At 40.9% G+C, this 16,615-nt stretch overlaps 1 protein-coding gene across 1 annotated transcript in view; it reads right to left on the bottom strand.

Moving 5' to 3' along the window:
• Positions 1-1,989: 1,989 nt before the first annotated feature.
• Positions 1,990-16,615, bottom strand: part of LOC144264396 (putative ATP-dependent RNA helicase DDX60) — a 75,723-nt gene continuing 61,097 nt past the window's right edge. Inside the window, exons 32-37 of the mRNA XM_077816159.1 lie at positions 12,997-13,118; positions 11,166-11,313; positions 6,117-6,259; positions 4,885-5,036; positions 2,164-2,226; positions 1,990-2,080 (exon numbers count right to left, since the gene is read on the bottom strand). Coding sequence (XP_077672285.1) covers positions 1,990-2,080; positions 2,164-2,226; positions 4,885-5,036; positions 6,117-6,259; positions 11,166-11,313; positions 12,997-13,118 — 719 coding nt within the window. The remainder of the gene's footprint in view (positions 2,081-2,163; positions 2,227-4,884; positions 5,037-6,116; positions 6,260-11,165; positions 11,314-12,996; positions 13,119-16,615) is intronic.

A 16,615-nucleotide genomic window follows, 5' to 3' on the forward strand; every position in this document is an offset into this window, starting at 1 on the left:
CTATGGTAAAAGGACCAGTTGGCTGTCCACTCTGTGTATTCTAAAACACTAGTAAAATACTGTTTCTCTTCAGAAAAGTCCCTCTTATGGGATTGAAGTAGCAGCATTCGGACTTCTGTTAGGGCTGGTGTACATTGAGAACATATATTGGCATAGCTACCTCTCTTGGACCTGAAAAAAATCCACACCCCGAAAGACCTAGCTATACTCACCTTAACTCTGGTTACTTGCAGAGAGGTGGATTACCTGGGCTGATAGGAGAACCCCTCCCATTGGCATAGGTAGTATCTACATTGAAGCACTACAGCAGTTGTGCTGCTGTAACATTTCAAGTGCAGACGAGCTCTTGGAGCTTATTTCTATTTCAGGAAAGTATGATTTCAGACATTCTGTCAGAGTTAAATGGGGTACTAAGTACTTTATCTGGTATAGATGAGCTAGATAAATTGAACTTCACACAAGTCAGCCGGTGCCAAGCAGCCATTTTCATAGTTAGACACCAGTTGGCTTTTACTACAGTGCACATTAGCAGTACTTGGTCATGTGCTAGCTGTATCTGGCTTCATTTTTTTTTTTCAGTTCACATCTTTAGCATGGATTGTTCAGATCACTCAAGATTGAACTAACTGCTATCACTGCAGCCAATGGGGTTGTGTCATTTATTCCAGTGGTTACAGGAACAGGCCATTACTGAGCTCTTTTGAAAATCCCACACTAAAGCACCATTAATTATTAATGAAAACTAGGCATCCAGATCCCTACGTGTCTTTAAAAATCTCAACCTAAAGCTTTAATAACATCTCCAATTCCTCGTATTCTAGGCTACAAACCATTTTCTCTAGTAATTGAAAGAGTGCAAGACTACTAGAGTGATTGCTGAAGCTTTGTTTCACTATCCTTCCCTGAAGTTTGATACAAGCTAGGTTCCACTTGTCTGATTACAAATAATTAAAGCAAATAACTTATTTAGGATCCACTACCAAGGTTGATAGGCTCCAACTTTATGTATTTTTAAAAAATAATTGGATTAAGACAATATGGGACATCTGAAAATCATCCTAATAGCTAAAAAAAATAATGTATTCTTGTGAGGGACCTCCCACAGTCGAGCCTTGTCTTTAGACAAACAGTTTAGTTAACTGGTGTAAATCTCTACTTGGATATTCTGAATAAGTATTTCCATGAAGGGCAATGTACCACTTAAGTGGCTGAAACTATTTGCATATGTGGGTGTAGATATGGGCAAAGTCTACCTGCTGACACGTAGCACAAGCCTGTGTGAACAATTTGCTACTAGCTTTTGTGCTGCCTACTTAAGATAACTTTGCAGATGTCATGCAGGATCTTTTTGGAGAATAGAGATGCTCCAGCATTCTCAAAGGGTTGTCTCTACAAGGTCATAGGTCAGGTAAGGAGGATAAATCAGATAAGTGTGAAGTCGGTATGCATAAATTAAAGGCCAGGCCAATTGACGCTTGTGTGAGAGCATCCTCTCAGCATTTTAACATGGTTTATTAGTGTACAATGACTTGCATGTCCCCTGTAGACATCGGTTAATGACAGAGAGTGAGCTACAAGTAGCTGTCCCTAGAAACTTCCGAGTGTATATAGACACTTCAAAAAATGCTGGTTAAAACAAATTTTAATTTGAAAAATGATACAATTGTCTAGTTACATCCTTTTGTACAAAACCACTAAAGGTTCAATCTTAAGCTTAAGACATCTGTTTTAAATTAATCCTCGCAAGTATAGTACAAGTTTTAAAAATCATTTATATTTATAATTAAAAGAGAATGAACCTATGCCTTACTGACTAAAACCCAATATATCTATTGTAATTTTATTCCAAGTGTGTTTGAGAATGAAGAGTGATCATCCTCTACTCACTTAGCTTAAATTAGCTGCTAAAACTATTTTTTGTCCAGGTCTTCCGTCCAGAAGATTGTTACTGTCATTTCTTCATGCTTTACAGAGTATGTGATGCTCAGACTACAGTTTTTCACAGTAGCTTTCACTCAGTTGTTGAAATGCAAGTACAACATTGTCATTTGGATCATCACAAAGTTCACCTAAGGATGTTCTGTTTCAAAAAAACAAAGTGTTAAAATTGCTTAATAGATATACATTAAAATTCTATTTTGTCAGTACATATGTATATCATACCCGATTGCTTTAATAAGAAGTGAAAAATCTTTGAGTAGATTGTAAGCATCTCCTTCATTTAACCTAGTAAAGGGAAAAAAAATCTCAAATTATTTTAAATGGTTATTAAAAGGAAACTTGTTACTACTCTATAACTCCTCTCTCATTGCTCTCAGCTGGTAGGCAAAGTCCAGAGTAAACAGACAGCCCTTACACAAGGCCACAAAGATCAATAAGTCTAACTTTAGCAGATTAATAGGAAATTAATTTCAAAATTGAGCTCATAATTCAGGCAAAATAAAGTTGCTGTACAGAGAGTAAGATTATATATATTTACATAATCATGCGTAACCTATTAAAGTATTCAAAACATTAGAAAAGAGTAAAAACACATCTGGGGAAATAGTTATTTAATGCATTTGTTAATTTTATTGGATAGAAAACCGCTATTGGAACTGCATGCAAAAGCAAAGCTATCTAAACTGTAATAGAAAGTGGAACAGTCAGCATGGATTCACCAAGGGCAAGTCATGCTTGACTAATCTAATTGCCTTCTATGACAAGATAACTGGCTCTGTGGATGAGGGGAAAGCAGTGGATGTGGTGTTCCTTGACTTTAGCAAAGGTTTTGACACGGTCTCCCACAGTATTCTTGCCAGCAAGTTAAAGAAGTATGGGCTGGATGAATGGACTATAAGGTGGATAGAAAGCTGGCTAAATTGTCGGGCTCAACGGGTAGTGATCAATGGCTCCATGTCTAGTTGGCAGTGGGTATCAAGTGGAGTGCCCCAAGGATCAGTCCTTGGGCCAGTTTTGTTCAATATCTTCATGATATCTTCAATGATCTGGAGGATGGTGTAGATTGCACCCTCAGCAAGTTTGCAGATGACACTAAACTGGGAGGAGAGGTAGATACGCTGGAGGATAGGGATAGGATACAGAGGGCCCTAGACAAATTAGAGGATTGGGCCAAAAGAATATGATGAGGTTCAACAAGGACAAGTGCAGAGTCTTACACTTAGGACGGAAGAATCCCATGCACCGCTACAGACTAGGGACCGAATGGCTTGGCAGCAGTTCTGCAGAAAAGGACCTAGGGGTTACAGTGGACAAGAAGCTGGATATGAGTCAACAGTGTGCCCTTGTTGCCAAGAAGGCCAATGGCATTTTGGGATGTATATGTAGGAGCATTGCCAGGAGAGCGAGGGACGTGATCGTTCCCCTCTATTCGACATTGGTGAGGCCTCATCTGGAGTACTGTGTCCAGTTTTGGGCCCCACACTCCAGTTTTTCCACATCCTTTTTGTAAAGAGTCCAGCAGAGGGCAACAAAAATTATTAGGGGACTGGAACACATGACTTATGAGGAGAGGCTGAGGGAACTGGGATTGTTTAGTCTGCAGAAGAGAAGAATAAGGGGGGATTTGATAGCTGCTTTCAACTACCTGAGAGGGGGTTCCAAAGAGGATGGATCTAGACTGTTCTCAGTGGTAGTTGATGACAGAACAAGGAGTAATGGTCTCAAGTTGCAGTGGGGGAGGTTTAGGCTGGATATTAGGAAAAACTTTTTCACTAGGGGGGTGGTGAAACACTGGAATGTGTTACCTAAGGACGTGGTGGAATCTCCTTCCTTAGATATTTTTAAGGTCAGGCTTGACAAAGCCCTGGCTGGGATGTTTTAGTTTGGGATTGGTCCTGCTTTGAGCAGGAGGTTGGACTAGATGACCGCCTGAGGTCCCTTCCAACCCTGATATTCTATGATTCAGACCAATATATTGTCTACATTAGGAATAAGAAGAGATCAAAGACTAGCTGTTTTGTCTATAGGCACATAAACTGAATTCTGCAGAAAGGCCCTCAGGTTATTAGTGCAATATTCCTTGCAGTGGGCTGGAAGTTTTGCATCAGCTTCAGGTAAATTAACATTTGTGATGTTTCAGTACACTCTTTCTATTGATATAAACTCAACTATTTGTATTGCCCCATATTTCTGTTTTCACTGTGCCATGCAGTAAAGGCATGCATGCCCATCCAACCCTTTACATTTGCCACCCCAGGCACCTGCTTGGTTCTCTGGTGCCTGGAGCTGGCCCTGGTGTGACAGCTCCTGGAGACCAGTTAAATTGACGTAAGCAATGCAGTGTCTACGCTGATTAAGTTGACGTAGCAGGCAAGTTACATCAGTGGGAGGAACGCTCTAGTATAGAAACTGACATTAAGTCCCCGTAAGCTGCCTTACATCAACATAACTCTGTAGTGTATACCAGGCCTAGTTGTCAGGGGAAGCTGGAAATCTTAGCAGTCTGAGAGGAGATGGAGATAGTAGGAGTGTTTGATGCTTGGGACACAGTGGGAGGTGGTGTGCATTTGTAGACTAAGTACATTAGCCACAACGATTGGAATTGAAGTTGTGATCATGAGTTGACATTTAAATTGCCATTTTTAGGTTTTACTACTACTTGCTACTTAAATGAAGAGGCCTGTTCACGCTTCTGACATTGTATGTAGCCTCAGCAAAAGTCACACTGTTCACACTTGGAAGTTTGTAACTATAAATACCAGAAACTTAATATTTTAATAAGGAAAAATTCTATGATAGTGGATAATCATGACAAGGGAGGGATCCTGTCCTATATTTTGTGGCTATGCAATTGCAGGTAGTTAACTTTTATCCCATGTTCAAAAGATATTCAGCCATTACAACTTTGCAGCAAAGTATTCAAATTAAATAAGAAGTCCATACCAGTTATCTCTTGTCAGTGCAATCAAGGAGCCATGTTTAAAGAAGTCAAGGGCATAAGCATTCAGTGGCATTCTTCTTCCTTGATTATCATATTTCTCCAACCAACACAGAGGAGCATTTCTGACATTAACACCAATTGTACGCAAGACAGCCTGAGAAAATACAATTGTTTTTCAAATGTTCGTGTTTATGATACTTTTGGTGTGTTACTAATTATTGTATGCACTCTGGGATTTTAGACCTATTGCTAAAAGGAGTTGCATGTCTATAATCTGTGCCACTCTGAAAATTTAGGATCATGTTGTCTGTGGGTTGATATAGCAGACCCTTTGCACTTGCAGAGGGTCAATTTTCATTTTCTATGTTGAAGTAGCTGGAGTTTTGGCCTGTAATTGATAGGTGTTCTGAGCTCTATAGATTGCAACAAAGGCCCCGTGGTGTTGCAGTAGCTTACAGAGCAGCATGACTCTGGGCTGCCCTAGACTGCTCTCTCAACATTCAGCATTTTCTTATCCATTCTTTTATTATACATTCTCTTATCCATGAGATGTTTCTGAATTTGGGGTGGCTATTGACCCACATACAGAGAATGTGTTCAGATCTGCCTGAAATGGGCTGAATATGAACTCCAAACTCAAACACCTTAAAACATGGAACTGTTTGGTGGTGGACTTGTATTTCCTGCTCCCAATTTCAGGAGTGTTAGGAGGTTGAGATTTATTTAGTCTATTATAGAAATAGGGGTCCTGCTGTAACCTGGGGATGGTCCTTGCACTGGGCTGCACCCTAAAGGGAGACAGCTTGCACTTCCTGTATGTTGGGGTTGGGTAGGGTTGCTGTGACAGTAGACCTAACTTACACCATGACTGCTATAGCCTATACGCTTCATAGCTTATGTAAGAACACGCCCAGCTAATGCCTTTTTCCCCACCCCCAACTTACTCTGTAATGCCCTCTTTACTCGAGGTCTTCACTAAGAGTCTTTATGGCTGCTTCATAATTGGTGCAAAGGGGCCATAGAGAAGTTAAGAATTACCCTCTCCCCCAGAATGAAATTCAGATGCAGAACATAACGACCATACTGCATCAGACCAAAGGTCCATCTAGCCCAGTATCCTGTCTTCCAACAGTGGCCAATGTCAGGTGCTTCAGAGGGAATGAACAGAACAGGTAATCATCAAGTGATCCATCCCCTTCTGATTTTGAGGCCCTCTCTACAAAAAATAACTTACTTCATTAACATTCTCAGCATCAAATAAATCCTGGTCAACGGTTCCAGACAGGCATGTGAACGGTGACACAGAAGCTATGCTTTTGGTGCTATTCATCAAATGAGATGTCAGTTCAGAGTTATCACATTCTTTATGTGTAAAATCTAATGAGAACAAGTTTTAAAATGTGAATGTAATAAAATTTTCACAAGCTTAAGTGCCCTTTAATAATCAGTGCATTTGAAAAGCAGTTAATTTTTTTTTTCAGTTTTAATAGGTAATTTTAACTATCAAAATCTCAATTAGTTGGAACTGTGTGTAAAGTATAAGTCTCCCTAATGCTTCAAAAATTAAACCTAAGATATCCTGGGTCTTGCTAAAACTGATTAAGACTTACCATATGATTGATTTTTTTTTTAAACTAAAATTAACCACCTCAAATATCTTTTTTTTCCTGCTACCTTTAAAAGAAATTTTAAACTAGGGTCAAAATAATAGTGCACACTAAACACACTGAAATAGTGAGAAAATGGGCTCATTGAAATATCTTTAAAGAGATATGATTACAGTTCCTATAGGGAAAAGGGAGCGCAAAGGAACAGCTTTTCCTGAGATGATTAAAGAGAAGCAACAATGAGGGGACTGGAGGAATGGAACCTGCGGAGGGTGGCACTGAGGAACTAATCCGTGAGTGTGATCCTGTATTCCCTGCACATAAATAATCCCTAATGTAAATGCCCAGGGTATTATGAAAGAGGCTGTCTGATGAAGCCACAATTTTCTCTTGAGCATTTAGTTGCACGCACAAACCAGTCGAAGCTTCAATTTCCTGGTTTGTGACACCACCCCCACTAATTTACAATTACTTGTACCACAAATAAATATTCACCAATTAATAAATCAGTATTTGGGTTTCTCCAACAGTGCAAAGCATTTCCTTAATTATTAAAATAAATAATTTCAATATTAACATGAAAAACACTGGTATTTCACATCATTCTTGCCGATAACCACCAATGCAGCACTTCATAACTGACAGGGCATGAACCACTTTGGAAGGCTCAGTGGGTCGCACCAAGCTGCCTGAGAGCTGCAAAGTTCTATGGTTGTTAGGAATCAGCAGGAGCCTAGATGGAAAGGAAGGAGCAGCCCATCTGGAATTGTATGGTGGTTCCTGCTGCTGCCGCCATCTTCTCCCTGCTCTGCCTCTTACTGCCTGTGACCTTATTACGCTGGAAGTCTGTTGTGATCCTGCTATCCATCCAGAGGAGCATAGACCTGATGGTGGTGGTGAAGCCAGGCAGCCTTCCTCCAGCTCTAGTGGCTGCTTGTCATCCCTCTGCAGGAAGCTGTCTGCAGAAGCAGGCAGTCATCACTGGATCAATGACATTTGGGTCACATTTTCAGCCTTATCTTTCCCATTATTAGGACTAGACCCTTTCTTTAAATGAAAGCTGAGATTCTGATGTCAACACACGACTGACAGCTGGGGCCCAAGGGATGTGTGCGTTATCTATTTGCCTTAAACTTGCCCTGCCCAGAGCTGTGTTGGAATCCTGCGAAGGAGGCAAAGCTGAGGTGACAGTAGGAGCCTATCAGAGCATGTGATCCCATTTTGAACATTAGCACAGTGTATTGTGAGTGGCATCTCATTTGAACATCTCAGATAGGAAGAGTGGTTTGTAGGTGGAACCTGGGTGAGTGAGTTTTATTTTTTTGTCCCCAATTTGAACGCTGCCCAGCAGTACCAGCTCCCTCCCCTTACAGTCTCTCACACCAAGACCACCAGTCCCCCTCACCTAGATGACTCTCCCAACTCAGAAACACCAGCCTCCTCTCCTCTCCCCATCCTTAAAAGCATCAGCACACTCTCCTAGAAGGCCCTCCCCCAAACCTTTTTTGATCTGCAATCCACAAAGTGGCAGAAAAAAAAAAAAACCTACCCCGTGACCAAAATTATTCAATCCTTTTGTGACACTAACAGACTGGTCAACTTGGATATGACCCATAACAATTAAACAAGAGTCACTGAAATGTAACCAAGAAAATCTACTTGTATATCTACAGTTCAAAGATATGTCCCAGACCAGCAATCATGAACCCATTTATTTGTAGTAATAGAAATCAAGGGTAGATGCTAAGTGTATTTGTCTATGTTTACCTATATCTTAGAAGTTTAACAAATGTAATAAGATTAGCTTGTAGATGCTAATTTCCTTTCATGTCTTAATGGCCCTATATTGTGTATGTGGATGATTCAGTTAAGCTCAAAATTAAAGATATAAGATTTACATTATTTTCAGTTTAATTATCTATGCTATAATGAACTGTCTTGATAGTTTGAATGGCTAATTGCCCTATGTTAATAAATGCAACTAGTCTACCTGTGTATACACAGGAAATAGAAGATTAGCTTCACAGCAACAATCTGCACTGCCTATGGGGGGAAGGTCCTGCTGCGACAATTGCTGTCAAGAGGCTTATTAGCTTGTAGAGAACTATAAAGCAAGCTTTGGGACTGATCCTTTTTATCTCAGGTCTGCTTAAACTTTAATAGGGAAGGTCTAAGCCACAACACTGAGGTCTCTAGGTTTATTCTGGATTTAGCCTGGAATGCTCATGGAAGAATTTGAACAATCTACACCTGGACTGCCTATTGCACTATAACGTTTTTAATTGATTCCAAAAAGACTTTTACAAATCAGCAGCCTCAGCATCTCTGCTATGAAACTAACATGAGGACTTTTCACATCTCTGCACATACACTGATCTCTTAACCACGGCAACACTTTTCCTTCTTCTTTTTATTATTAAAACCTTTAGTTTTAATTACTGGCATCTGAGTGATTATTGGGTAAGATCTGAGACTCATATTAACCTGAGGATCTGTGTCCAGTCCTTTGGGTTTGATGAACCACACATATGGTGAATCAGATTTTCTATAACCTCTCACTAAATTAGACTTGGCTGTCTAGATGGGGGGGCGCAGAATGGGGCATCAAGGGCTGGATTGCTTAAAGGGGACTGTACTTGGCTTCTTGGTAACCAGTGTGGTATTACAGAAGCTGTTTTGTTATTGGCTTGTTGAATCTAACTATAGAATAAACCCCAGTTTGGGGATTGTCCACCCTATTCTTTGCAGTCTGCCTGGAGTATAGCATCCTCAGTGTGGCCCATGTAGAAACCCGGTCACACCTTTGTACCCAAAATAGATCATGGGATATGATGGGCTGTAGGATGATTTTGTTGACCATTTTGTTTGTTATAGATCAAAAAAGGCTGAGAACCATTACACTAATGTGAAAAGGGATTAGACCTATGGAATGAATACAGTTTAATCTACAATTCATGTTCTGCCTCATCTAAAAAAAATATCTCCGCTTGTAGCCAATAGGGCTAGTTTAGCCTTTATTATATTCAGCTTTAATGCAAGGAACCTACAGGCCTGTATCCTGTAAGACATTAGCTTCAGCAAGTTAGCATAAGTATAATCAGCCTGTGACATTTGGCAGAGATAAATGGTCTGACAGTTACTCTTAGATATTGGGGAACTAAGGATAGCTTACGTAATGGTCGGAGTTGGAACTTAATGGTAAACGGCAACTGCAGGAACACCGCAAGAATTGGAAGTAATAACTGTACACCAGCTTAAGCAAGAAGTGACGGATTTGATAAGGAGCTAAATGACACTAATATGTATTAATATGTTAACTTCTAGAATAAGTACACCACAATATTATGTGGGTGAGGAAGTTAGATTTGGGCATGGAAGGTTGAGTACTATCATGAATATTTATGATGGTGCTCAGGCCCTATAAGGGGGCAAACTACCATGTACAGTTAGATTGGCTTCTCCATCACTGTTAGCTTTTTCCATCATTTGACCTTTCAGCCCTACCATCAATCTCGGCCATTGAGGAACCTGGACCATCTGACTTATTTGGCATGCCAGAGACAGGGCTGTACTTTGTCTCTTACCACCAGCTCCTCAAGGAACAGTGTAAGTATGCAAAACTAAGAGATTATGCAAAGAATGATACCACTGATATCCCCAATACTGTATTACTCCTATCTTTCTATGTGGTGTGGAGATTTTCTGGCTTTATTCCTTAGTTTAATAAAGATCTCTAATGCTTTGCTTTGTTCTCAATGTGAGGGTCCTTGCCATACACCCTGAGGGTCCCTGCAAGATATTGAACTTATTTGTTTTAGTTCTGTGTAGCCTGATTCTTGGACCAGAACCTTCTGATTAACTGACAATTAATACAAATATTATTAACCTTTAAAAAGGGTCAGGCAACACCCTAAAATACTAAATATTTAGGGGTGGGGTATAAGGTATAAGGTATAATATCCATCCTTGTCAAACAAAGCAACATTTAATTAGTCCACCTAGCATCTTTCTTTCCAGGAAGCCATATGATAATATGCAGCCAGTCAAGCAATTTGACTAGATGAAAATCTAGGGCTCTGTAATCTTATGATGATGTCTTTTCATATTGCTTTCTGACTGTCGTACATTGCTTACTGGCTTATGAGGAATTCAGTTGTTTTACGCCTGGTACAATGCTCATCTACAATGGGTTACCTATCTATTTCATTAGGATGATGTGAGGATTAATGTTTGTAGTACACCCTGAAAATCATTATTGTATCAAACATACCTCAGAAGTTCTGACTGGATTTTTGAGCTGACAGATAATTGCCTGCTTAGCTTTTTTCTGCACAAGACAAGGCAATTTAGGGGTTCTAGCACTTTTTTCCCTTTCATAAAGGAGTATCTTTGATTTTATTCTTATTCCCTGAATCCTGAAAGAATAGCAGCTAATCCATATGCCACATTCCTACACCCCATAACACCTCCAATATCTCAATATAATCTACAACTACAGTACCTACTGTAGAATGAAAGAAGCAATGGAACTTATATCTCTGTATTAGGTTGGCTGAATTCACCAGCCTTTAGTTGCATAACATTTCATTCACCTAAGTCCCCATTATCAAAACTATCAGTCATTCACAATATAGCTTGTATCCACATTAATATGCATATGTGTTCCCAGTGCCTACCTATCTTTGATAAAGGAAGTTGGTATTCTTGTTTCATGTCAGCCAGCTTGGCAACTGTTAGAAGAAAACAACCAAAATTCTTCTCTATTTTGCAGTTGTATTCATGAACAGCAGCAGCAAACTCTTCTGGAAGATCTTCTAGAAACACCTGAAATAACATACAGCTTATCTTATTTAGGTAAACAATTTCTGTGTATCTGAGGTGCATTAGTCCTACTTTGATGCATACACACAACATCTGTGAAGATCACATGCACACACTGGAAAGACTATAGTGCCAAATACCTTAGCCCAAATCTTTAAAATGCCCAACTTTAGACACTTGGAGTTGGTCTACAATGAACAAAACTTAAAGCTGAATAGGGCTTTCACAAAACAATGTATGGAATTTCCAGAGCTTCTACTCACAGAGAGCTCAGCATATAATTCCACTTGACATGAGGGATTCATGCTGGTGCAAATGGAGGGGGGAGGGGAGTGGGGCAGTGACTGCACATAGCTCAAGAACCCACAAGGAATCCCTATGCCAGCCCTGCACATCTCAGTGCCTGACCTTCCACAGGCACCCTAGCAACATGAATGCTTCTGCTGCTTTGCTGCCACTGGTCACAGCTCTCCAATAACATCTCCTAAGAGGTTAGAAGCTATACACTGAAAATTAAAATGTTCTTTTCCTGCTTAGATATTAAAAAGATGGCTAGAGGAGTAGCTCCACATACACTGGCTGTTCTCTGGCTCTGTCCTTTTAGCCCATCCCCAGCTGGTTTCATCCAAAATCACTTGAAGTCCCAAATACGTATTGTTTGGGTGGAAGAGCTACCAGTGACTACATTTAATGGAGGCTCCCCTCTTCTGCCCTCCCCCTGCCCTTCCCCTGTGCATAATCAATGTTACTGCCCATCTTATTACATTATCACACTTCTAAAAGGTTTGACCCTAAGTTTGGATCTAGGTGTACCAGGGGTGAAAGTAACTTAAAGGACTTACCGGTACTCCAGAGTCCTGAGCAGGGGGGCGTGGCCTCAACCAGAAGAGGTGTGGCCTTTAAAGGCCCCAGGGCTCCGGCTGCGACTGGGAGCCCCCGGGCCTTTAAATCACCCCCGGAGCCCCGGGCCCTATAAAGCGTGGCCAGAGCCCTGCTACAGCTACCCCAGGGGCTCCGGCAGCGGGGCTCAGGCGGCACTTTAAAGGGCCCAGGGCTCGGGCCGCTGAAGGGAGCCCGGGGCCCTTTAAAGCGCCAGCCTGGGGAAGCTGGTCCGGTCCAGCATGGCATACTGGCTCTTGCCGGTACGCCGTACTGCACCATACCAGCTTACTTTCACCTCTGAGGTGTACCAAAGAAAAGGTTAAAATCTCTAGAGCCAACGCTCTTCCAGTCAATTTGTAAATTTCACTGATGCTAATACTTTAGACTGGAGGTCAAAATTAAAATGTGGGGAAAGAAAGGAGGAATTACTTTGATTTGGGGAAAGAGATACATGAACAGTCTTTGGAATTTTTAGTAAAGAACAATTTAATCAAGACACTTAAAAGATAAAATACCAGCATGACAAGAACTGTGTACACAGCTGTGTCATCTCTGAAAGAATGCTTGGATAGTTTGATATTATTCACATAAACCAGGACCCACTGGTCCTTTCTTGGTTAATTACTACTGCTTTATAGTCCTTAGTAATTAGATCTTTCAAAAAGGAATTGTCTTTTCACTATATGTATGTGCCCTCTGTAGAATAATGGATCACAATCCCTAATTGGGGCTTCTAAGCATTATCACAATGCAAGTAATAAGTTAATTAAAAAATTGAAATAATAATAAATGTTTTTTCTTTACCTTTGACTGGCAAGATGTTCTTCTAAATTTTGTAGCACAGGCTGGTAGATATCGCCTTCCAAATACATTTGCTAGCACTAGCACTAGTTGTTCCATCACATCTTCAGAAAAAACAGTCGAGCCTATTTCAGACAGAAAGTACAATAAATATGCAAAATAAGAAAATTCTCTTTAACTTTTAAACAAACACTTCCAACTTGAATCTAGTCATTTTAAAAATTAATTCAATGTACAGTAGTTTCAGGGTCTGCACATGTCTATGAGTTTCTCTACCAATTGTAGTAATTTTTACAGTCACTTTTTCTGTTTTTTAAAAAAAAATTTCTCTTCATGTTGCTGTGTGAAAGACCCATATAAATAACAAGGGAAACTGACCAACTCATTTACTGTTACATACAAAAAGCTACATTAAACAGAACATTAAGGTTGCAAAGTACTCAAAAAATAGAAAAGGCTAGATTTAAAGTTGTCTGTGCACCCTTAATTCAGCCCCTTATATACTCATAGACTTTAAGGCCAGAAGGGACTATTATGATCATGTAGTCTGACCTCCTGCACATTGAAGGCCACAGAACCTCACCCACCCCCTCCTGTAATAGACCCATAACCTCAGGCTGAGTTACTGAAGTCCTCACATCATGATTTAAAGTCTTCAAATTACAGAGAATCCACCATTTACTCCAGCAAGTGACCCATGTCTTGTGCTGCAGAGGAAGGCAAACAGTCACAAACATTCATTTATTTTCACAGACACCCATGAGATGCTGGGGTTGGTATTATTCCTTTCTACGTACAGGGAGCTGAGGCAAAGAGAATATGGTCAAAAGTATTCACTGATGTGGGGTGCCCAGTTTGAGAAGACTAGGGCCAGTTTTCTCAGATTATTTAGCATTATATAGTATTTCATATATTCAAGCACAGCTCTCATTGACTTCATTTGGAGCTATGAGTGCTCAGCACATCTGCAACTCACACACCAGGATCTCATCTCAGGCATCCAGAAAATAAAGAACACACAAGTAGTGACTATCTGTGAAAAGTTTGGTTTAAGTGACTTGTCCACCATCATACAGGAACTCTATGCCAGAGTTAGGGATAGAATCCAACTCTCAATGGCAGTATTCAACTGCCTAAAGCATGAGACCATCCTTTCTCATGCTGCAGTTGTCTGCCTCATGCATTACACACCTTCAAACTTCTGCAATAAATGAAACGGGTCCTATAGATGACAATTTTTCACTAAACAACCCTGACACCTCCCCAGAGGACAGTCTATCCTGTGCATCAAATGAGGTATGCTTCCTGTGGAATTTTTTTTTAATGTGGTCATGTAATAAAAAAGTCTGTATCATGATGTAGGGAGGCCCAATTAAAGTTTCATGGGAAATTCTGGCATTTCTTAACTTCTGAGTGCTCGACTTTGCAACTTTAATAATGTTTTAAACATAGTTTATGTGCATATAATTTCCCAAGATTTTAAAAAGGCAAAGTGAAAAAACAGAATTTCTACATGTGGCTTAATACTGGCACCCCTCATGATTCACCAACACAGTAGGAGCCTTTAGATCCAACACACAGATCTCTGTCACTTGAGCTACCTGAATAACTGAGAGCAATAGTAGATTGCTATCCTCTCTGTGGACCAACACTGGAGGGGTATGACACACACACTTTGTCTGTGGGTTTCACAGAATTTGGTGACAGCAGAGGAATGGTGAGACTCAGGAATCTGGGGATCCATTGCAGGCTCTGGAAGGGAATGTGCTATACTGGACACAGGCTCTTCTACACTTTAACTCCCTTCTATTCTGTCCCCTCCAATCTGTCCCAGTCCTTTCTCTTTCCCAGTCCTGGCTCCTCATCCCAGTCCTATTCACCTCACGTAACCAATTCAGCCTCCCCTCCTCAGGCTTCTCATCCCAGTCCTGATCTCTCCCAAGTCAGTTTTAGATCTCCCCTGCTTCATTCCCTGTCCCAGTCACTCTCCGAGTCCCAGTCTTCTCCCCTTCTCCTAGCCCCCTTACCTAGCCAATACCATTTCTCTCCCTCCCCTTGTTCCTCATACAATGTGTGTCTCCCCACACTGACCTTGAATCACCCTGCTACCCACACTGGTTCCTTGTCCCAGTCTCCTCATCCAATCTCATCCCCCACCTCCTCTCTGGTTCCTTGTCCCACTCTTAGCCCTCCCCAGCTCCTGACAGTCTCTTTTCCCAGCCAATGCCAGTTCTCGCTCTGCACCCCAGCTCCTCATCTGTCTCAACTCCCTTCACCACCACACTAGTGCCAGTTCCAGTCTCTTTGCACAACCACTCCCAGTCTCTCCCATCTGGCTTCCAGTTACAGTTTCCTTGTTCAGCCAGTCCTAGTCTTCCTGGCACTGCAACTTCGAGTCCTCCTTTTCCCTCAGCCTCCAGCACCAGCCTCTGCCCGGGCTCCTTATCCCAATCTACTCCCTCCCCCTCCAACCTCTAGTCTGGCTCTTATCTCTGCACTGAAATCAAGAAGCTTCTTCCTCCACACTGTCTGCACCAAGCACAAAAGAGACAATCTCCTTCCTCTCAGTTCAGACCTGGCACAGACTGCAGGAGCCCAGAGTTTCAATTGCAGGAAAAGTTCTGCTCAGCCCCCTGCAACCCTGGACTGGAGCATGCTCAGTGCAAACAGATTCTTCTGAGATTTTAGCTGTTAAGGTCTAGCACATTTCTACTGAGCATATGCAAACCACAATTTTTTAAAGCTTATACCATAGCCAAATTTGGAAACATTTTCATGAGACCACCAAAAGGCACATCCATGACATAAAGGCCACCCTCTGCCAAATTTCAAGTCCCTGCTCCAAAGCATGGGAGTGATAGAGCATTTCAAATAAAAAGGTTGCCAGACTGTTTTAACATGAGCAGCCTCATTCTTGGAAACACCTGACCACTTTGGCTGAAATTTTCCAAACCTGTTAAGGCAGAGGCAGGCCTCATCATGAAAAATGTCAGCCCAAATGGTTAATGTTTGACAAAAGCATGAGTGTGATGTGTCTGGCAAACTTCATAATAGGTGGTGCTACCAACCTCACCTGTAATACAGGAGAATTAGTGATACCGAGTATACAAAAAGTGCTGTCAAATGCAATAACACATTGAAAGCAAAAAGTTTTTTTCCTCTGTAAACTCTTTCAACTTTGATAATCTTTGGCATTACTTGTAACAATAGACAAACATTCAGACACATGGGTGATTTTTAAGATGAAGGCATCATTTAAACTAAACAAATCTACGATTTGAAAATTTTAAACATCTACCTACTTCCCATATTAATTACATACCAGAACCATATTGTAATATGGACTGAAAATCAATGAAAACTAGAAGTTTGGTAAAAATTCTTAGGCCCCTATCCATGTTTACAGGATGAGGGCCTTTGTTTTTTCTTCACTCACCTCTGTTTTTGTCTGTATGTTTCAGCACAGATGATACACATGACAGCTCCAGTACTTTTGTACAGAACAACAGGGTGAATCAAAGACAAACTGGGTTTAAAAAAATCTTAATACATTTTCATTTTTGACTGGGGTGATGGAAGGGACTTCAGGAATAGAGGTCTATTGAATGGGGATTCAAAAGGG

This window comes from Eretmochelys imbricata, chromosome 4 (assembly GCF_965152235.1).
Source record: "Eretmochelys imbricata isolate rEreImb1 chromosome 4, rEreImb1.hap1, whole genome shotgun sequence".
In the NCBI taxonomy this organism is placed as follows: domain Eukaryota; kingdom Metazoa; phylum Chordata; order Testudines; family Cheloniidae; genus Eretmochelys; species Eretmochelys imbricata.